This window comes from Pogoniulus pusillus, chromosome 5, assembly GCF_015220805.1.
Source record: "Pogoniulus pusillus isolate bPogPus1 chromosome 5, bPogPus1.pri, whole genome shotgun sequence".
Lineage (NCBI taxonomy): Eukaryota > Metazoa > Chordata > Aves > Piciformes > Lybiidae > Pogoniulus > Pogoniulus pusillus.
In genome coordinates this window covers 10,525,683-10,548,528 of record NC_087268.1, presented here as the reverse complement: position 1 = coordinate 10,548,528, position 22,846 = coordinate 10,525,683, and the positions used below count along the sequence as shown (strand labels likewise).

Genomic DNA, 22,846 nt, shown 5'->3' with positions numbered 1-22,846 from the left:
TCTTTTTTATCCTGCCCATATCTGGACCACCAAGTGTTGAGATGTTTGAAAAAAAAACTTCCTTCTTCCTGATAAGAATTTTGTCACAACAACATAGTCATCAGAAAACAAAACTACAAAGAATTCCCTGCATTCATCACACATCTCTCAACACTGTGACTGACCAGGAAGGTGTCTTAATTTCCAGCAACCACAAATTTTCGGTACAGTAGTAACAAAGTAAATATAAGCCAAAAAGCAGTATAACTTCAAGGAATATGTATCAGGGCACTGAATGTCACAGAATTACGGAATGGTAGAGGTTGGAAGAGACTTCTGAAGATCACCTAGTCCAACCCCATGTCAGAGCAGGATCACTTAGAGTCAATCACCCAGGAACGCATTCAGGCAAGTTTTGAATGCTTCCAGAGACAGACATTCCACTACCTCTCTCTGAGGTTGCCAGTTCTCTAGCACCCTCAAAGTGAATAATGGGAAAGTTAAAAAGTTTGATTACCAGTCTCACAGTGTTTCAAAGTACCTAGGATATTTATGATGCAAAATTCTATTACGTTCAGTAGTACATACTTGGTCACTGGCAGTTATGGTAATAATACCAATTAATATTGCAAATGTGAACTAAGAATAATTAAAAAATCATTACTCATTGTACCCATCATATATGTTGCCTTAAATGAAAGTAGTACCTGGTACACAATTTTCATCTTGCAGTTGTTCCTATCCACAAATAGGGAAAATTAAACTGGCATTTCACCAACAGCTCACTGGCAGCCCTTCTGGTAACTCCTCACTACCAAGAACACTCAGTTTGCAAGAAATCATAGAGTGCCAGGTTGGAAGTGACCTCGAGGATCATGTGGTCCAACCTTTTTAGGTGATAGTGTAGTCGAGGTGACTTGGCCCAGCACCCTATCAATTCTGTCAGAAAAATTATGCAGCCAGCATGAAAGAAATGTGGCTTATTTCTATGGGGAGTAAAGCTCTTGATGTTAAGACCACTCATGACTGATTAAAGTTGGAGGACAAGTTATAAGAAATCAAAGTTGCCTGATTCTTCACATCAAGAGAGAAGGCTGTGATACTTCTGAGAGTATAAGTTGCAGAGAGCAGTAAAGTCACACTTGACTAACTGCTGAAAGTCTCCTATCCAATGAAGAGAGTATGATTTGACTGAAATGACCTTGGAAACAACAGAGTCCTCAGCTGTAAATGGAAACAAAAATATTGCATTGATGCAGAGGCAGGGTAACCGTCAGTACCACCCATGGAGTAGTAACAGCTGCATGATGTTTGTGTTCAGTGTGAATTCTGTGACAGCAAAGGCTTTCCTAAATTTATTTGGGATGAGAAACTTAAGAACATTGACCAAAGGTTAGCAAACGACAGTAGGGAAAACGTGAATCTGGTAGGGAAAACACGAATCAGGTAGATATGCTGTAATACACAAATCTCCAGATGACAAAAAAATGTTAATGATCATTTAGCCACATCTACTTCACTGTTGTCACATTCCTTCAATAAAAGATAGCTGTGATGGTGCCACCCACAAAATAAACAAAGCTCAACAATTTCCTCTCATCTGTTATGTTCTGCCCTGCCCTACCTCACCACAACCTTTCAGTAATAACAAAGTACCCTGAAATAGCCAGATCTCATCAGGATCATTTAACTGAGATTAGAATGGCTGGGCACTGGCAATTATTACAAATAACACAAAGCCTTAATGTACAAATTAAAGACCACTGCAGGCAGCATTATAAAGCCAGGACAAACAGCAAACATTACAACAGCACTTCTTAGAAATCAAGAAAGATCAAAGATTGGAAATAAGGCAAATGCCATTTACCAGTCTCTCGCTCTGGCATAATTGCAGATGTAGATATATGGGGAGTGGTAGTAAGATGAAGAGAATCCTGTGATGCTGAAAAAAAAATTGTGGCTTATTATTTAAAAGACACAGGAACCATCACACCACAGCAGCATCTGCAATGATGGATGTGGGTGTTTACTGCTGAAATAGTAATGAATTGAAGATATACAAAAATGTTTTCTGAAAAAACGAGTAAAATACAAAAATAAATATGTTAATATGCAAAGATGTGTAGAACACAAATGAGCTGCAAAAACTGAAATGGAATGTCACGAGTAGAATGGGAAACCGTTACCATGACATTAGATAGAAAGTCAGGTTGAAAAAAAACAAGAAGAGTGGGCAAAGAGTGGCATAAAGAAGGCAAATTCATGAGATGATGATATTGAAATGTATCCAATGTTAAAAAATGGCAAAAATAGAAGAACATAAAAAGTGATCCAGGCAACATTATGAGATAGAGAAAAAAAAGCCCTTAACCCAGCCAAATATTTGTGTTCTAATTATAAGTATCTTATTTCTACACTGTAAAAACAAGAAAGAAAAGTCAAGTCCTTTAAGAAATGCAACATAAAAAAATGTAACTTCATTTGAAAAGATTCTGAAGGCCTGATATGCAGGCAAGACTGCTGCACGACAAAAGTGCCACAAAACATCAGATGACACTGAAAATGGTCCATTGCACTTTGAACTTGCATTGGACTTCAGGTCTGTAAGTTTAACAGTCTGCTCATGTATTGTTTTTTTACTTTAGGGTCAAAAAGATACTGCCAGGCCATAACATTGCTCTTGCACCCCAGCCAGCATGAAAGAAGCCATCACCCATCAACACCAAGTGCCATATCCAATGACTTCAGTCAATATGACTTTCTGCATACAGGTGAATTGAATGTTGAAGAAACACTCTGGTATTCATTAGAAGCTGCAAAGAGGCATCATTTGTGAAACTTTCATGTGACTTTCAAAAGCAGAAGTGCAGCAGAATACTCCCAATTCCAGGTGATGGCAAAGTAAGGTGTGGGCAGATGCTACCAGACTCCTTGAAAGTCAGTGGTGAAGCAACCAGCGGCCACAACCTTGGGCCAGCAATCCCTGGTGAGCAGCCGTATTGCAGTGCTGTCCTCTTGTGTCAGCCCAAATGGATTTTGTCTCCCACAAAAGCTGTTGGGTTTGGACGTGTCAGGAGAGAGGAAGACAAGGTACCAAAACATAAAGAAGCAGGAGAAAGGCAGCTGAAGGCAAGGTGGAGTGATATGTTCTCTGTGCAAACTGTCACTCAGTCCTCACAGCAATGCTCATAAGCAATGGAAAAAGCATGGGAGCAAACAACAGGACCACAGAGCCATTGCGGCGAGTGCTTCAGCAAGCCAAGCTGCACCTATAAGCCTCCATCCTCTCTCCATGGAAGATGACAAGGATGCCAGGTGGTTTGGGGTGGGAGGCATGATGGGGAGCAAGAAAGAGGGGAGTGAAGGAAAGGAGAAGATAACTTGTTAGTTACCCATCGTGGTTTGCTGGGTTGTCACAGGGGAAGGTGTGGTGGACTTCCGCCTTGGTCTTCGAGTAGCTAAGATCAAAGACAAAAGCCACTCTCAGGTCCTCACACAGGCTGCTGTCACCTGGGAGGTATCAAGACAGAGCTACAAACAAGGAGATGTGGCCCTACTCCTGGCAGGTGTCATGTCACAGCATCCCTCCCCAGAGGAGCAAGATGCTCTCTGTCAACCAGAGATGGAAGGATCTCCATGGGAAAGCCCAACTAAGGCAGCAGAAAGCCTGCCAATGCAGTGATTTCCAGCAAGGAGCCACGAGGGACCTACCACATCATGGACCCACTTCTCAGGACATCAGACCATCTGGGGACAGGCTGATGGCTGCAGAGCAAAGTGTTACCCCGCTGATTAGCAGAGGAAGGGAGTCACTGGCTATTTACCCTTCACACGCCTTCTGGTTTCCACTGAAGCAGAGGTGGTGGATTCTGGGCGCAGCCTCTGGGTGGCTATGGTCAGACATGGAAAGGATCTTGAGATACACACACAGGGTCTTGTTGCAGCAGTACAAGCAGCACTGGTTCACAACACTTTGGAGTGGGGCAATACATCCCTTCCCTGCCAATACCTCGTTGTCTCAGGGACCAGATCAGCAGGGAATAGTCTTGCTCTGGTTGCATCTTATACAACCTTCTTAGACACTCTGTAGCCAAATGGCTCTCTATCAGCACAAAAATGGCTAAACAGCTCCTTCACAAGGCGCTCCTCACATTTCCTTGAAAGATGCTTAAAGAAACAGAGTGAGCCAGGAGACTCATCTTCCTATTCAGAATTCAAGATAACAGGTAGTATATTCCTGTCCAATGCCACAAACACTACTTTCATATTCAAGCATGAAGGAATGAATGACACATTATCCTATCAATACACTTTCATAACTTGTACACACTTTAGAAGCTCAAAAACTTTGCAAAAAAAGCTATTTTCATTATAATTATTTTTATAAAGAACAGTCTAAGTCCTCACCACTCCCATTCCCCCTTTCTTCATTCCCCATGACTGTGAAGAGATCGACTGCAAGTTTCAGACTTTCTCCCTTTCAATGATCCATTTCACTACACACACCTTTGTGCTATTTCCTCTCCATCCTGATTTCATTTGCTAATGAATGCGAAAACAAGAGCTCTGCAAAGATATTTTCTAATTGTTTAGCCTCTTGCAATGTTTACCCTAAGCTGAAGAACTTTTCAGCAAACAGAAAACAGAGTACCTACTTGTTAGTGAACCTGGGAATACTATAGAACATTTGCAAGTATCTATAGGGCTTTACTGTAGAAGATATTCCTAGAAAGATGTCAACAGCTGTTGCAAAGCAAGCCAAATAGAAGTTAAGAGACCCAACTCTGGATTCAAAATTCAAGATTTGATCTCATGTTTCCACTAGAATCAACCAAATTTGGAATTATATGGGTCAGAAATGTCAGTCCCTGACACTAACACAGTGTCTGCTTATAGAAATGTCTGAAATTCATCCTGTGATTCTGTGAAGTGACCACAAGCAATTTTTCTGCAGAATTCCAGTATATCTTTGACTACTCACTCTTGTACAGGCCATCATCTCATTTTATGGTGAAGAATCACTAAAGTGAGTTCCTCTTACTCTCTTATCCCAAGCATACACAGAGAAGGTCTACAATCTAACACACAGATCAGTGTAAAATCTACCCTGTGTGTACTCATTTTCACTGCACATCTTTGCAACACTGTGGATTTGACTCCAAATGTAAGGGAGATGAGACTGTTGGTGGCAGTTTTCAAACATGCACAAAGATGAAACAGTTGTCATAAGGTGATGAAACAGTTGTCATAAGGTAATGTAATGGTCATACTCAGGAAACAGTGCTTAGTGGTTTCTCTGGGATGTTTTTGGTTTGATTTGTTGGGGATTTTTTCTGTTGGTTGGCTGGTTGGTTTTTTACCTTCTCATCCTCTGGAAATTGATACCCTTCAGGTCCCTTCTACTTGATCCTTTTCTAGCAACATCCAATGACTCAGTAACCAAATCAGTAGCTGGCAGTTCCCCACAGTTAAACAAACTTCATGGGGTATCCTTAAGAACAGGAGCTAAAGCTTTTTGCACCTATGGAGAAGCTTTTGCATTCAATATACAAATGCACCAAATTTGACATGTTAGCACTTATTTAACCATTCCAAATGACAAGCCTCCATATAGATATGTGTGATCCTTCACACACACAAAAAAAGGACAACAACTCTACAGGAAAATCTAATAATTTACAAGCATAAGAAAAATGAAGCCTCTCATTCCAACATTTCATTCCAAATTTCTCAGACACTGCAATGGACACAGCAGATCTCCCTATCTCCTGTTACACTTTTCCAGACAGCAAGGCACAACAAACTCTCCTTAGTAAATTATCGCTGAGTCTTTAGAGACACTGCCTAGATATCATGAGAACTACAATGAAGAGAGGTCATTATTACCAGCTGTGATTGGTGGCATTTCTGGCATGCCTGATGTGGTGGGACCTGAAGAAAGTGGCTTCCTTTCACCTAAATCTGAAAAGATAATCTTGTGTTAAAGGGCTTAGTTGCCTCAGCTACTTGTGGATACCACAGAACTCAGCAGACAAATGTTGCATTGTTAACATGGAAGCAGAAGGAAATTTGCTTGCAAATCAGCTTGGCATTAATGTGTCTCATGAACTGTTAGGCTGGTGTGGAAGTCAGTGTGGAAACCACGTGGTTCAGTTCTCCATACTAAAGGGATTTCTTATTAGGATTTAATAATCTTAGCACATTAAGAATGTACTAAGAAGCACTTTCTGCTCCAGGAAGTGGGTTAGCCAACATAAACCTAGTCAGTCTTTTCCAGAAACCTTACACAGAAATACACATGCTCAATCCCCTGCCACAGTTCACTTCTCTTAGTGCATGAAAACAACATTTCTGAAACTGAGAAAAGCAAGCTCCACACCTTGGAACCTCACTAAGGAGATACCCAAACCCAGCCATCTATGAAGATGAATGATGAATGCAGATGAGAATCTAATTAATGGCAAGAATAAGTGCCATGAATTACAGGGATTGTGACAAGTAAAGCAACATAAAGCTTCCAAATAGCAGCACATGTAAAATAAAGTTAAAACCTTTAAAACTGAATGAAGTCATCTTATCAATTTTACCCATTGTTGTTTCTAACAACTGAGGTTCTGTAGTAATTATGGGCCTGGATATTTCCAACTGAGTAGCAGTATCTCCTGCAGCAGGAAAAGGGGGGAAAAAAGAATTAAAAAAAAACCCCAAACACAACAACTCAAAATCAACCCAACCCTAATATCCCTGAAAATAGCTGCCTGTAAATAAAGTAAGAAGGAAGATCTGGGGGAGAGAAATTTTACCTTCCACTTCTCTCCAGAGTATTATTTTTTATAAATAAAATTAAACTTTCTTTTTTTCTAAGTATTTTAAATAACTTAGCTGAAAATGTTTTTTTTTTTTCCAGTTTTCCCATGTGTGTAAATGTCCAAAGGTTTGAAAAACAACATATATATATATAGTTTTACAAGCACTTGTCTTTCATACTACCTGGAAAAAAAACAACCCTCTACAACTTACACTGTGTGTTTCCATGAAGTAAAGAATTCTTCAGAAAAATTAGGTAAAAAATGTGATTTGAGGACGTTAAAGTCTCTTGGTGTCACTTGATTAAGGCACTCAGCCCTCTGCAGTTTCTCAATTTTGGCCAATTATTTTTCCTTCAGATTTGATCCCAGTTATCCCATATAACAGAATGAACTAATTTGCTTTAAAATAATTGCCTGGGAGTAAGTTAACTTATGGAACAGTGTGGCAAACTGAACCCTAGAAAACTGTGTTGGGATGCCAAGAAACAGGACATTACACAGAAGAGAATTTCAGAAGTGGAAGCTGCATTGCTGAAAGTTTTGGGCAAGGAACTGCTGTTCTTTCCTCTCTGCCACATGCTACTTGCTCCAAATTGCCCTCATATATTTCACAAAATCACAGAACAGTAGTGGTTGGAAGGGATGTCTGAATATTCACAGATTCATAGAATCATAGAACGGTTTGGGTTGGAAGGGATCTTAAAGATCATTTCATTCCAACTCCCCTGCCATGGGCAGTGATACCTCCACTAGACCAGGTGCTCAAGACTTCATCCATCCTGGCCTTGAACACCTCCAGGGAGGGCACATCCACAACCTCCCTGGGCAACCTGTTTCAGTGTCTCATCATGCTCACTGTCAAGAATTTCTCTCTAATATCTAGTATAAATCTACCTCTATTAGAGCAGGATAACTTAGAACTTGTTAACGCTCAAGCCATAAGAATGTAAAGCATCCTCACACATCAGAGGTTACAGGAGAAACAGCATCTCCAAAGTTGTAACTGAAAGTAGAGTTTAATTATAAAGGTCTGGCCAGAGATGCATGGACTATCTTAAGAAAATACATAGAAAAAAAATCTCAACAAAAAAAATATATGAACATTGCAAAATAAAAAGAAAGAGAGAAAGAAACCAATCTTATCACTAAAAAGTATCATATCTTGCTTGACTGTAATAGTCTTAAAGTTCTGTAAAATTTGAATCCTTCCCCAGCAGACCCATTTGATATATTGCAGCATTCAGACTCTGTGAGATAGCTGCAGTTTTGGCTTAAACCTGTGTTGTACCTGCCCCCAGGAATAAAGATTTGAAAAACTAACACAAAGGGCAACACTCAATGCAGTGTGGCACAACTATCTGAAATCACAAACATAGAAGCAGTAAACTTCTCAGCACCATCCAACCAAAGAGCAAGCTTCTGAAATAATATTCCTGTAATTTACCAGTGTCTGTTTTTTCTGAAGCTGTAAAAGTTTGGGGAGTAGAAGTAACATGAAGGAAGTCATGTGAAGCTGGAAAATAAAAATAAAAATCATGTTGTATTGTTTTGAAGTGACAAACACCATCATGAAACAGCATTGTGTTTTTTTTTGTGAGCTGAAGAAACCTCTAGGTAATATTTAGCAGATTATATTGTTCAGGAAGGTAAACTGAAATGTGCAATAACCAACTGCGTATGCCTTGAAAATGCTTTCAAAAACACATTAATGTTAAGATAGATAGAATCACAGAATCATAAATTCATAAATAGAATCATAAAATGCACTGCATTGGACACAATGACCAAACTGTTGGCAGAACTACACAAAAAAAAAAGTTGAACTATAGAGTTAAAATGGAAAAATACAAAACCAATCAAAGAAGGAGAAAAAGTTATGAATAAAAAATTATCTGACTGAGACTGTATGGATTTTTTTGTTTAGAATTGCAAGGATCAAGAAGTTGGATATCCAGGTGTGGAAAGTGGAGATGGAAAAAAAAGGATTGCAAAGCAGCAACTGTACCAAATGAAACACAGAAAGTGTATTTTGACAGCATTGTGAATGGCTGACAGCTGCAATCAATCTCCCCATTAGTAATGGCTTGCTTTCAAAAATTAATTTCTTCCAAAAATATATGCATCAGGCATTACATTATTGGCATACTAATGAAGTGAAGTTTCTCCAACTGGCTCTCCTCTTATTATTTCTTTTTTCTTCTTTTAGATAACTGTCAGTGGCCCCAAGTAATTAATCAGCTCTTAAAAACTCATCTATTAATTCATAGACATTTCCTAAGGACCAACTAGCCAGTGCCTGAATCATCAATGGCATGTTGTTATAGTGCCAATTTTGAAATCTAGACACTTCAAACTATGTCTGTGTCTATATAGAAAGGCTAAAAGAGTTAAATTTTGAAAATGTGTAGGGATTTCTGCAGTTTCCAGTAACTTTGTAGGACTCCAAGTACTTCAGTAAATCAGGACATTCCACTTAGAAAACTCAGGTGTGGACAGGGCCATTTAAAATGGGTGTTTACTGTGAGTCAGATTTAATTTTAAAGCTAAGAATTACATCTGTAGCCAAATGTAGAAAAAAACCTAATTAGCAATTCAGTATTTCATATTAAATGACAAAAGGGAGCTTGCCACTTGATACGACACTTTCATACCTGCAGTTGCTTGTCATTTACATCAAGCTGAACAAAATGGTTAACGAACAGCACTATGTCTCCTCTGAAAATTCCTGTCAAGAGGATTAGTCTTACAAGAAATCATTACCAGATCTGATTGGTTGCCCTTCTGTGGTACCAGGTGTTTTAGATCCTGAATCAACAAGCTGTGTTTCCTCAGAAGCTGAAAAAAGAATTTGAACTTAAAATGATTGAGAGACCTGTGGCTTTATGGGTTAGCATCAAATAACTTAGTGAAGACTGTGCAATTCCAGATGCTGCTGCTGCAAAGCTAAGCAAGACTGCAGGCCTGATAGTGAGATGTGAGCCAACTGTGCCATGAGAACAGGAGATGATGGCATGCAATGCAGTCTTCTGGCCTTGAAATTTGAGTTCCACATGCCAGAAAGAATTTGTATCAGCAAGGAATTTGACGTTCTCCAGTTTTCTGGGATGAAAGCTGAGCTATACAAAAAGAAACAAGCTAACAATGAGATGTGAAAACAAGCTAACAATGAGATGTGAAAACACTGTCTTCAAGCAGTTTTTAAGCTAGTAACATAGTAACAGGAATGGTGGGTGATAAGCAGCCCTCTGTAAGCATTGGTAGCCAAGATTCTCAGGCAGATGTTGAAATTACCATTTGCAGATTTATGTGATGTTAAGATAATAGAAAAAAAAATATTATGGAACTAATCTTCTGATTACCCATCTCCATCTCTCTTGTTTCTGAAGAAGGTAGAGATGTGGATTTCAAGGCTGGACTCTGAGTAGCTAAGAGCAAACATGAAAAATGTATCATGATACTGAGATACAGACACTCTCCTTACAAATGGATTATTAATTTTTACCCCATTAAAACTTTGACATATGTTCTCTAAGAAGGCTGAATCCATATTTTTAAAAGTTTTTTTTTTTCTTAGAATAGCAAAATGCATGAGGTTGGGAGGAACCTGCTAAGGTTATCATGTCCAACCTCCCATTAAGCATGGACATCTCTAACTAGATGGATCTGCTCAGGGCTTTGTCAAGTTTGGTCTTGAATGTCTCCAGGGGTGAGGCTTCCTCTCTGCCCACATCTCTGGGCAACCTTCACAGCAAAGCAGCTACAGTCCCAACAATGCATTAAATCCTTGCAGCACTCACAGCTCTGTATAAACTGTTTACTATTACATTATGTATAACTATTTTAAAGGAGGTGCAATGGGAAAAGATTGTTTTTAAATAAAGGAAAAAGAGCAGTACAGGAAAGTCAGTGAAATAATTGTGAAAGTTAGTAAAAACATCTTTTATCTGTTATGCTGTAATGAATGCTATTAACAAAGACCTTTTGGTTATGTCATTATGGGTAACCTGAAGTGTGCTTTAATGAAAAGAATGAAGGCGGAATTCACCATTCTTATCTAAAGACCACCATGGAGGAGTTTTCACCATGCATTACTATCCTTCTTCTAAGAAACAGCACATATTCAATGGTGTCCACAGTACTACTCTTTCCAGTAAACTTATCTGCACAAGTCAATTATGACTGTTTAGGTCACAATTGAAAGAGAATATTTTCATCTGTATTTTTAACTGTTTCTTTTTTTTTTTTATTAAGGTGAGTGTTTTTCAAAAGCATTTTTATCAGAAATTTAAAATTAAAATTCTCTGGGTGATTGAAATTCAAAATAACATTAAATTAGCTAGGTACAGGCTTAATTCTAATGTAGACAATATGAATATAAGTAAAAAAACAAGCAGATATTTATTTCACATATTGGATCTGCTTTCCCATTTGCTTTCAAGCAGCTTATCACGTTAACAAATACAATCTCAGCAGTTTTACCAGATGATCCTTGTAGGTCCTTTCCATCTGGAAATATTCTACTCCATTTTGCATTTATAAAGAAGAAAATAATACTAACAAAAGCTGCATGATTCACAGCTTTTGACAAAAGCTTCTATTGATCCATTTACAACCAGTAAGAATGTAAGTGATCTCCCAAAGGCATCAGACATTGAAGGCATGTTAACAAAGCTGTCTCTTGAATTAAAAATACACTGACCACACAGACAGTTTAAAAACCGAAGGAAATGTCTGCATTTGGTACAATTGGGATAGAAAAATGAAAAGGAAAAAAAAAAGTCTTTGGGACATCAGGGCAGAATATAGATCACCAGGCCACCCACACTTAAACTTCAGAAACTTTGTTTTCTTTGCTGTTTTTATGACAGCAGATGATCAAGACATGTAGAGGCACGGTGCAGAGAAATCTCTGTATGACCACCACTCCACCCTGCTCTCAAAGCATATCTTTGACTTCAGCATTGACTTCACAGAGAGAGCAGATGTTCCAGGAGATCCAGTGGCTAAGCCCAGCCTCACATAATTAAATCCCACTTTTCATAAGTAATATTTTTTGGCAGGAATAAACCACATAAGAGCAAAATCAGAATAAGTATTTGAATGAAATCTGTATTCTGACTCACTTATTTTGCCTTAATATTTTACTTACTATATTGTTATTTTACCTGTACCACTGAGACAAACATGGAATTAGGTTACTATTTCTCAGCAGTAAGCAAAAATACTTCCCATCCCTAAAAAAATTCAGGTTTTCAAATACATTTAGTGCAAATAGGTTCTTAAATCACTGAATATCTCTCTTGCTCCTATGGTACCTCTAATGATTTAAGCAAACTTCTTTCACTACAGTGAAAACAAATATGTATCGCCATCCCTTCAAACATATCAGCAAAAGAGCTGTCAAAAAAATGTAGCAAATAAAAAAGAAATTGTGAAGGTCACTTCCATGTTCTTGAGAATTTGGTTCAAATACACCTCTTAAGAAGTAAGACCTGCTTCTCAAAATGATTTTATAATCTGTCAGACTGATTATGTTGTCTAAATAAGCCAGTACTATTACTTGACTAATATTTTATGGAGTACAAATCCATAGTGATTCAAGGTTATTTCAGTTAGTGAATGTGGTAGCTATTTATACAGAAAGCAGCAACACGTAGTTGTTTTGGCAGAATGAGATATTTGCATCTAACGTAGAGAAATATCGTACAAAAGCAAAGGTTCTGAGGATGTGTTAAGGAGTACAGCATTGGGGTGATAAGAGATGCAGACCAGGCTTGACACTGACGATGTCACACCATGAACAGATTGGTGATGATTAGCTACAGAAGCTGCACACACGAAGCTGGACAAAAATTACTTCGGGGTAATAACAAGAACAAAGAAACTACCTACAAATAGCGGCACATAAAATCCAGATGTAAGGCATGGAAGGAAGGAAGATGAAGAAATTATCAATAAGAACAGATGCTCATAACTTGTTGAAATACCCCCACTCATCACCAACACAAGCATGAAATCACAAAACTTAAGACCCAGAGGTATAGTTGTAGGATAAACAAAACCCAGGAAAAATGGTAGAAACTTAACTTTGTTTGTTGTTACTATTAATGTCGGTAAGTACTTGAACTGCAGTGCAGTGTCATACTTCCCCGAATATCAGCCCTTTCCAAAGTGTCCTAAAGATCATCAGCAAGCACGCAGACAAAAGTTAACATCTATGACTATTTAAGCTACAACAATATCTACAAACTACTGCCTGTTTTAACCAAATATACAAGTCTGTGGCAAACTACATGAAACCCCACAGAACTGGCTGGAATAGTAATCCAACTGTGAAATGGCCAGTCTCAGAAGCTCATGGAATTCTTCCAAGAAAATTACACAACTAAGAGTACAGATTTTAGCTGAGTATGCATTGCCATCATAAGCCTCCAGATAAAAGTTTATCCATATGGCCTCACAATTTTTAATTTGCTTGGTTTTTAAAAATAAGCCTTAATTTGGACTGTGTTCTTATAACAATAAAGCAAAATCAGACTTAGAATGGAACAAGAAGAGGTTTGTAATTTTTGTGAAAAGAAAGCTAATGGCTACTATATTTTATGTACAGAATGATACTATTGTAGCTGAAGCATTAAAATCTGCTATCAACAGAAACAACAAAATAATTAGATAATTTCCCACTGAAATTTACTCAGATTTACAAAGAAAGTAATTACCAAGTTCTGTCAATGGACTTTTTGGAGCCTCAAGGATTCTGGATCCAGAAGAAAGTGGTTGTATTTCATTAGTAGCTATGATAAAAGAAATAATCAAGGCTTTACTTGACTAAGAATATTACAAGACACAGTATGGATCTATATTTTGGTTTATAAACCACTCACTTCTGAAATCAATGGCAGTTAATAAAAAAGAAAAAAAATGAAGCAGTTCCAACCTAGATGAAAAAAGCCAAACACAACTTTGCCACTTAAAAAGTGTGGAATGACTGAAATCAGCTTTGCCCTAATGGTGATATATAGATCCGTCAATCACAGGAATTCAATAACAAATATCCATCAGCAACTACAACCACCTAGTCTGAAATTAAGCAGTGACCCATCGTTATTAAAGGTAATATTTTAGTGTTTAAAAGTATTGCAAAACACCAGGCAAGGATGATTGTGCTTTAAAAAAAATAATTAAAAGTTAAGAGTGAAAATTAGATTGATGGCTTAACTTTCAGTAAATTCTGCAAATCTGCTTGCAACTGTAAATGAAGAAAAGAGAGACCATGGCATTAACATGAATCAACAGGATTATGTAACAATTTATTGAGAAGCACTAGAAGTCCTCCTCATGGGAAGATTTCAGTCCTGCAGATGATTTTTTCATTGGTCATACATCATCCTGTATGTATGCCATCTGTTCTTTAGAAAAATGTAATCAAAGTTTGTGGAAAAAAAATGTTTAAACCCACAAGCTCACATTTAGATTTGTGCCCAGAGTTTTGTGTACTTAGGAGATTAATATTCAGGCACTAAAACCAACATTTAGGATTCTGAATGCAAAAGTAGATGTGGTTCTAAATTACAAAACTAACAATTCTGCTACTTATATATGAAATCTCATTCTGAAACGTCATGAGAATATTGATAGAGCTCTTTTTCCCTTCAGGACAAATATAATGTCACATGGAATATTCCTGTTGCATCACTGTTGAGGTTACCTAAATGAACCTGTCATCAGAAGAAAATCAAGGAGGTTAATTATTTCAGTTCTGTCACTGAGGTTAATTTGACTAATAGATGTTTTATGGGATGTCAATCATACAGTAGACAGAAAACACTGCTTTGAAATATAAAATCAAATTGATCAGTCGAATCTGCTAGCAATAATCGTAGGTATAACAGTCAGAGCTAGATGCATTCTGCTTTACATTTCATGAGTGAGTTCCTGGAAACACAAAATGAACCAAAAATTTTTAGTTAGGACTTCCTTTGGAGTCAATACAAAGGGAATGCAGTAAGTAGTAGAAAAATTCTGCTGGAAGTAAAACAAAACAACAACAACAAAAAAGGAATTTAAAGTACACAGGTGGTAAAAAGCAGCAAAATTAGTTACCCAGTATGTTTTGTGTTTGCACCAATTCAGGTTTAGGTGTTGATTTAAGTTCCTCAGGTCCATGTTTTTTCTCATGCTGAGCTAGAAGAAAAAAACTTTATTTAATTTAAAATCCCTCTGAGTTTTTGTTTGTTTGTTTGTTTTTAATCTACTCTGAAAATCCCACTGCTTTTCTTATCACCATTTTATGTCACCCAATTAATTCCTGCAGATTGACTCTATCATGAGCAATATTTACTTTTGGTTTCAGATTTGACGGCTACATGATGTTTTAGATTTATTTTGTTGCCATTTCACATCATGGAGTGAATTATCACACTCGTATTCCAGTAAGAACAGTGGAAACATGGTAACAGAGGAATAATTTCTGCTGAACTGTAACCCTAGTTTGGATTCACAGGTGGCATTTTTCATTCCAAGCCTACTCACTACTTCACAAATCTGATTTGATAAGTTTTTGGTACAGCCCTTAACACAAAGAAATAACTTGCTCTTCTTTTTAAATTAGTTCTTCCATGCCATAGAAAATGGGCTGATACTTCTAATCAATGAGTAGCTGCAACCCCCCTGTGAAATTAACAAGACGACTCACACTTGACTGAGAGAAAAGAATGCAGTGATAATCTGAGGTATATTAAACGTAGTTTTCAAGACTGGATGAAGGTTGAAGGAAAAAAAAAAGAAAGTATTGTGGATTTATGCTGCTGTGTTAAGAATAAGTGGAAAACATTGTAACAAACCTGGCAAAAACAAAGCTTGAAAAGCCTACTAACCAGTGTTTCCATAGAAGTGCATGCCAAGGGAGGGAAAGCCTGAAATCAAGAAAATGATGGGATGCCTGGCTGATGCATACACACAAAAGAGTTACTAAAGCATGTCACATCACAAAACACACTCTTTGACAAAGACTCAGTATAATAGAAGAGCAGCTCAGCTCGTGGAGTCTTTCAGACAGTACATTGGCTGAAATGTCTCAAGCTCCAATTCTTCCCTTTTTGCATGGCTGATGACACAACAGATGCTTCAGCACACAGCTCATTTTAAACCAGCATTCTGTTGCCACCTTTGGCACTAGTTCTTAAAAGTTTTGCAGCAAATATTTCCTATGTTTTACACAAAGAATCCAGTATGCTTTTCAAATAGAGAATGTCCAAAGGAAATACAATGAAGTATAACCTATTAACTTTTTGATTATGGCCATATATCACCCTGTGTCTCAAATGCAACCCTTGAAAAAGGGCAGTGCTCAGACCATAGAATTATAGAATGCATCAAGTTCAAAGGGACCCTTGAAGGTCATCTTGTCCAACCTCTCTGCAATAAGCACCAGATAAAGTTGCTTAGGGCCCCATCAAATCTGACCTTAAATGTCTCCAGGGGTGGGGCCTACCACATCTCTGGGCAATCTGTTCCAGAGTCCCACCACTCACGTTGTGAAGAACTTCCTCCTAATGCCCAGCCTAAATCTACTATTGCCATTCATCGTGTTACTGCAAGCCCTTCTAAACAGTCTCTCCCCAGCCTTCTCACAGGTCTCCTTCATATTTTGAAGGTCTCCATGGAGTCTTCTGTTCTCCACACTGAACAACCCCAACTTTCTCACTCTATTTTCATAGAAGAGGTGCCCTGGACCTGCTTCACAGGACGAGGTCCATGTCCTTCTCTATTGTTTAAGGTCTTGTCTTCATCCATGATCTCTTAATTTACTTGTGAAAGTCTGGCTTAGATGCTTAAGCATTCAAGTAATTTTTGCATATGCAATCACAAGACAGAAATTACACTCTAAGAATGTAACTTTAACTGAAATACTTTAACCACAATGAACACATTCTTTAATGTATATACATACACATATATATACACATTAACGTGAGACATTAGTGTGATCAACAAAGAGTGACTGAAAGGTACAGTCAACACAGAAAAGAGACATGGAACCAAAACTACAGAGAAAGAATGAAATGAAAGTGGAACATGATACTAAGTATTTCAGTGTGCTAGCAATATGTTTAGTTGTAACTTGCCAATTATTATCATCTATAATCAAGCACACTATCCACCTACATAAACACCTAATTCTGTGTTATGTCTAAAGATGATGATGATTATGGTTAGAATTATTGCATGCCAGGTGCACAAATATAAATTATAGCAAAGACAGAACACAAAAGAAAGGAAACTGATTTTTGTCCTCCCCATGGCTTATGCCAATTCTGATGCCAGATTTCACAGTTTACCTAATTAACTAATACATCACAGCACAAAGAATGATGTATCTTTGATGAGTCAGAGACTAAAGACTAGGACATTGCAGGACAGCCAATTACTAAATGTATGCATCTAGTTCCCTCTTTCACAAATTGGCAAAGTTTGACAAAATACATTTACAAATTGCTTGTTCTGCAGTTACTTGGACAAAGCAAATAATTTAGTAATAATTTAGCAAACTAATTGCAGAATTTAAGTCTAGAAGAACTATCAAACTGTAAAAAAAAAAATTGTTTACAGTATCCAAACATTTTCAGTTAAAAACAAGCTGTTAATTACACATATGCTGAACTTACCAAGTTATCATCTTTGATAATAAACTCCTGGGGAACAATTTCTTTGTTTCCATTGTAATATTTAAGATGAACTGAAAAGAGCTATCCATATGAAGGTTTTGTAGAGTTAAAGTTTAAGTGTAGAATTTGGCAAATGCATGTATCTACTGAGTGGGAAATAAAACTCTGAAAATGCTTTCAGAGACAAAAAAATAATTACTGTTTAATCTAAAAGATGATTCTCAATCATTATAGGATTTTGCTGTGTTACTTCACTCTACATCTCTTTCATTCCCTACGTATTTTTTGGATGGTGCTGGATTGTTTGCTTTAATTCAAGAACAAGTTGGTCTTATGATGTAGAGTAAGGCATAGTGTCATAGAAAACAGACTTCACAACCCCTCTGGGCAGCTGGTTCCAGTGCTCCAGCACTCTCTCAGCAAAGAAGTTTCTCCTCATGTTGAGGTGGAACTTCCCTTGTTCCAGTTTGTATCTGTTGCTTCTCATCCTTTCAGAGGGCACCAGTGAAAAGAAACTGGCCCCTTCTTGACACCCACCCTTCAGAGATTTATAAACATTCATAAGATCCCCTCTCAGTCTTCTCTTCTCCAGGCTAATCAGCCCCAGGTCTCTCAGCCTTTCCTCATCAGATATTCTATTCCCTTAATCACCCTCATATCCCTCCATTGAACTCTTTCTAATAGCTCCTTGTCTCTCTTGAACTGGGTAGCCCAGAACTGGACACAATATTCCAGATGTGGTCTCATCAGGCAGAGTAGAGGCAGAGGAGAACCTCCCCTCACCTGCTGATCACATTCTTCTTAAGGTACAGCAGGATACCAGTGGTCTTATTGGTCTTTTTTTGTCCACAAGGGCACTTTGCTTTCCCATAGGTAACTTTGCACTCAACAGGACTTCACGGTCCTTCTCTATGAAGCAGCTTTCCAGTAGATCAGCCCCTAATCTGTAGTATTAACTTTGATATCCTTAGGGAGAAAATAAACACAGTCCTGTTTATGGCAGTATTTGTGTGAATCCTGTGATGTCAAAGGAAGAATGTGGTATGTCATTTCAGCCTGCCAAGAAATACTTCACAGGAGGAATCATGTCAGCAAGATTATATAATATGACCAAACTGAACCAAAACAAACATTCACTTCACTGTTTCAAGTTCTTTTTTTTTTTTCATTTTAAAGTCTTGCCACTGTTTCAGCCTCCTTTTTACCTTTCAGCAAAGAAGCTACCAGAAGTCAACTCTCATGTCTAATTACAGCAGAATCAAAATTTCAGTCTCAGCTATAAGATAAAATACAGACTGGAGAAAAGTAAGACAGATGTATGCCAATTTTAAGCAATTCCAAAATGTATGATGATAAGGTGGGTGGAAAATCATTCTTCATCACTTAACTCAATAAACAACTTAGTTCTCTACAACTTTTTGCCCTCAAATAGGAAATGTAAATTGCAGGGTTATACTTTTCACACATCTTGATAGTCTGTGTATTTTTCACTAATCTCTTTGCTAAGCAAATGGGAGTGAGTTTTAAGATGTTACTTCACATTTTAAAACCATTTATGAAATTAGCATCTGAGCAAGTCCATTTTAAAAAGAGATATTTTTGAGTCACAAGTAGATGACAAAAACCTTGAAATATACAAGGTAACATACATTTCACAGATAGAAAATCTTGAATATGAGTCTACAATCACATTTTATATTCCCTTCCCATGTATGTGAGAAGTCCCTGTTCACTTTAATGGGATCAGTACGTTCACAGAGTGGAGGTATTCAAAACTGATTTTCAATGCATCTCTGAAATAGAGTTTTTTGCTGTGATTGTTCAATCTTAATCTTATGTATTTGTTTTGAACAATCATGCTTTTATCTATAGCTTTTTTTGTTCATAAATAACATAAAAAGTTCTTGGTGCATCACAAAGAAACCTATTTTGTTGTTTCTCACAATTTCAAGGTATCCAATACAGTTCTAATTCTACATGGTTTCATAAACCTAGCAATTTAGCATCTGAAACTTTCCCTCAAAATGAGATTATTTTTTTATCTGCATCTACCACTCAGAGCTACTAATTCAGCTACATTATTCTAAATTTCCAACTATTGCCTTTAAGTACAGATTAAGCAACACAAATATGGGTTTAATTTTAGTTTATATATTTGGCAAAGATATTTTACAGAGTTTCTAAAATCAAAATTTTCATTACCTGGGAGAGACTGTGGAGAGATCTCTTGAACTTCTGGTGTTTTGGACTCAGCAGGCCATACTTGAGTTTCATTCTTAGCTAAAGGCAAAAAGACATTAGAGAGTAATTGCAAAGCTGTATCTGTCTGCTCTGTTCCAGTACAGATTTATTTTTGTCCCACTTCAGTTTGCCAAAGTAAGCTAACATGAATGTGTATGGAAAGATGAATACCTTTAGGAATCAATCAACTTCCACTACACAAACAGTACAAGCATCTGTCTAGCTAAATTAAATGCTCATAAAAAGATTCCTAAAAAATAAATTTCATGGCAGGGAATTTAATGCCCTTTACTTTCACAGTGCAAAATAGCTTTCAGTGGTTTTCTTTTGTCTAGCATTTGAGCATGGAGAGCAAAGAAAAGTTGGATGAGAATAGTCTTATAATATTTCAGATACAATGGAACTGTCAACAGGGACATGCCACAGAATCACAAAATGTTAGGGAATGGAAGGGATCTCAAAAGATCATCTAGTCCAGCCCTTCTGCCAGAGCAGGATTGTCTATACCAGATCACACAGGAATACATTCAGGAAGGTTTTGAATATCTCCATATAGGGAGACTCCACAACCCCATCAGACAGCCTGTTTCTGTTCAGCAGCTGAGGCATGAGCTTCTCACATTTTTGTGAACTCCACTGTTCTGGCTTCTGCCTTTTAGAAGAAATCTGATGTGTGGACACATGTTTGATCCACACATCAGATTTCTTAGATGTCCTTAGTTTCTTATGTCTAACAATTACAGCCACGTGTTGATAGTGTATTCCAACAGGTAAAAAGATATTCCAGCAGTGTATATAGGGGAAATTAATTAATTTTGACTTGAATAGTACACCTGTTTCTCTTTTTGTCCATAGATGATTTTGGAAATATATTTTGTGTTGTTTGTTTGTTTTTCCAGATTTGTCATTCTTAAAAAGAAAACTTAGTAGGAGTTTGACAAATACTTAGTCCAAACATATTCTTACTCAAAAGTATTCAAATGTTATTCTACTGTGTAGCTGTACACTTACACACTATCTTAATGAGAAAATGCACTGTTGTTTTCTCACTGCAAAGCAAGTCATGGCCAGCAATGAAGCAACAGAATAAATTAAACAAAGCAGAAATGAGAAAGGCAAAACTCTGCTCCAGTTGTTCAGAGTTGAAATGAAGTATTAAGAGTGGCTAAGCCAAAAGTCATGAGCTCCAGAACCATACTCAAGCGACCAGGGAAAGATGTTGCTTTCCCAATGATTGCATTATTCCGCACACGATATACTAGTTTACAGATCTTAAACAAGCCTAACAAGATGTCTTTTTCCTGAAGGTTACTGTATTCACAAGATACACAGGAAACTTGTACTGGAATGTTCTAATTTCTGGCTACCTTTTCTTTCCCCCCCACTGATTTAATTACAGATAATAAAAAAGAATCTGTTCATGAAACCATTTCTCACATATACTCAAGCCAGAACTCAAAACTGAATTTCACTGAAACTCTAATCTTTAAAACAGAAACATACACTTCAATTGTAAAAGACATACATTGAAGTCTAAAATGTACAAATTAGATATGTTACATTGTAAAACAAAATAAAACTCCTAAAGTCCATAAATGTGACTGCTTTCCTTCCTCTATGGATGAAAGCTAATGTATAGAATCATAGAACCACAGAATGGTCTGAGCTGGAAGTGACCTCTAGAGGTCATCTAGTCTGGCCCCCCCTGCAGTCAGCAGGGACATCCCCACTAGACCAGCTTACCCAGGCCCCTGTCAAGCCTCATCTTGAATGTCTCCAGGGAAGGAGCCTCAGCCACCAACTTGGGCAACCTGTTCCAGTGCTCCATCACCTTCATAGTAAAGAACTTGTTCCTAACATGCAATCTAAATCTGCTCTTCTCAAGCTTGAACCCATTTCCCCTCATCCTGTCACTGTAGGCCTTTGTAAACTGCTTATCTCCATCCTTTCTGTAGGCCCCCTTCAGGTACTGGAGGTCCCCCTGGAGCCTCCTCCTTTCCAGACTGAAGAACCCCAGCTAGCTCAGCCTGTCCTCATCTACTTTTCTAAATGGCTGTAAAACACCACAACGACATGTTCAGATGCTTTAAAATAAGTTAATTTCTATGAATCCCTATAAGTTCAAGCTAAGCAGAGGTTAAAGAGAACAATAAAAGGTAAAAGAGATGCATGAATACATGATCTCACATCACCATGTTTCTGATAATGCTAACAAACACAAGCTTAGTTCGTTTCTGCTTACCTAATTTTTTCCTGGATGCTTGAGGTATATCATCTATTGTCAGGAGAGGAGGAAGTCTCTGCTGAGTTTCATTGAGACCTGGAACTATAAGGTGCACTGCAGAGAAAGAAGTGAGCCATTAATTCTAGAAGAGATGAAAAACATAGAGTCTATCCTCTGTGATGTATGAACAACTGCGACTGAATCACTGGGAGTTTAAGTTGAGTACTTGGGAAATGAGTTAGTTCTAGTCAGTGATTATCACTGCCATTTGGTGCTATTTCCACTTTATACCACTCACTCTATCACCATCATTTCAAGATTACCCACATCTGAAAAAGATTCAATACTGAAGCATATAACCCTGGAGTAATAGAGTATCACATGTACCGAGATATTCTGAATGGTGGTCCAAAAAGACTCCACACCAAATGTAGTTAGTAAAAATCTGCTTGATTCACTTTCATACTTTAAAACTCACACAAAGCAAATTTATGCCAAAGTAATTGCATTGAGTATTTTCCTATGAAAAAGGCTAAACATCTTCCTGAATCCAGTTCACAAGGTCCAAGTTGCAGTGGACCTTTCCTCTCCATTTCAGGCAGACCAGTAGTTCACTATACCAAACCTATTTTGATGTTCTAAGTCAATATTATGTATTGTTATAGGTCAAACAAGAAAAGAAGCCACTACACTGAATGGCTTGAAGGAAAGAGTTAACACCTAATATCAAATGTCAAACTCCAATTGCAAGGAAGGTTATCATATATACCACTATAGGCAAATATACTCCTGCAGGTTTGTGCCTGTAGATGGTTGTCTTACTATACTTCCTTAAAAAAGAAAATCAAAGCCAATAACCCTTCAATTCAGTAAGATTTTTGCCATAGAATCTTACTTGAAGTATGAAAGAACTTCTTGGCTTAAAC

At 37.5% G+C, this 22,846-nt stretch overlaps 1 protein-coding gene across 1 annotated transcript in view; it reads right to left on the bottom strand.

Annotated features, from left to right (window-relative positions):
• Positions 1-22,846, bottom strand: part of ABI3BP (ABI family member 3 binding protein) — a 165,356-nt gene that overhangs the window by 81,249 nt on the left and 61,261 nt on the right. The window contains exons 10-21 of the mRNA XM_064143939.1: positions 21,939-22,034; positions 19,658-19,735; positions 14,892-14,972; positions 13,508-13,582; positions 10,148-10,213; positions 9,549-9,623; positions 8,233-8,301; positions 6,567-6,641; positions 5,866-5,940; positions 3,804-3,869; positions 3,372-3,437; positions 1,847-1,921 (exon numbers count right to left, since the gene is read on the bottom strand). Coding sequence (XP_064000009.1) covers positions 1,847-1,921; positions 3,372-3,437; positions 3,804-3,869; positions 5,866-5,940; positions 6,567-6,641; positions 8,233-8,301; positions 9,549-9,623; positions 10,148-10,213; positions 13,508-13,582; positions 14,892-14,972; positions 19,658-19,735; positions 21,939-22,034 — 897 coding nt within the window. The remainder of the gene's footprint in view (positions 1-1,846; positions 1,922-3,371; positions 3,438-3,803; positions 3,870-5,865; positions 5,941-6,566; positions 6,642-8,232; positions 8,302-9,548; positions 9,624-10,147; positions 10,214-13,507; positions 13,583-14,891; positions 14,973-19,657; positions 19,736-21,938; positions 22,035-22,846) is intronic.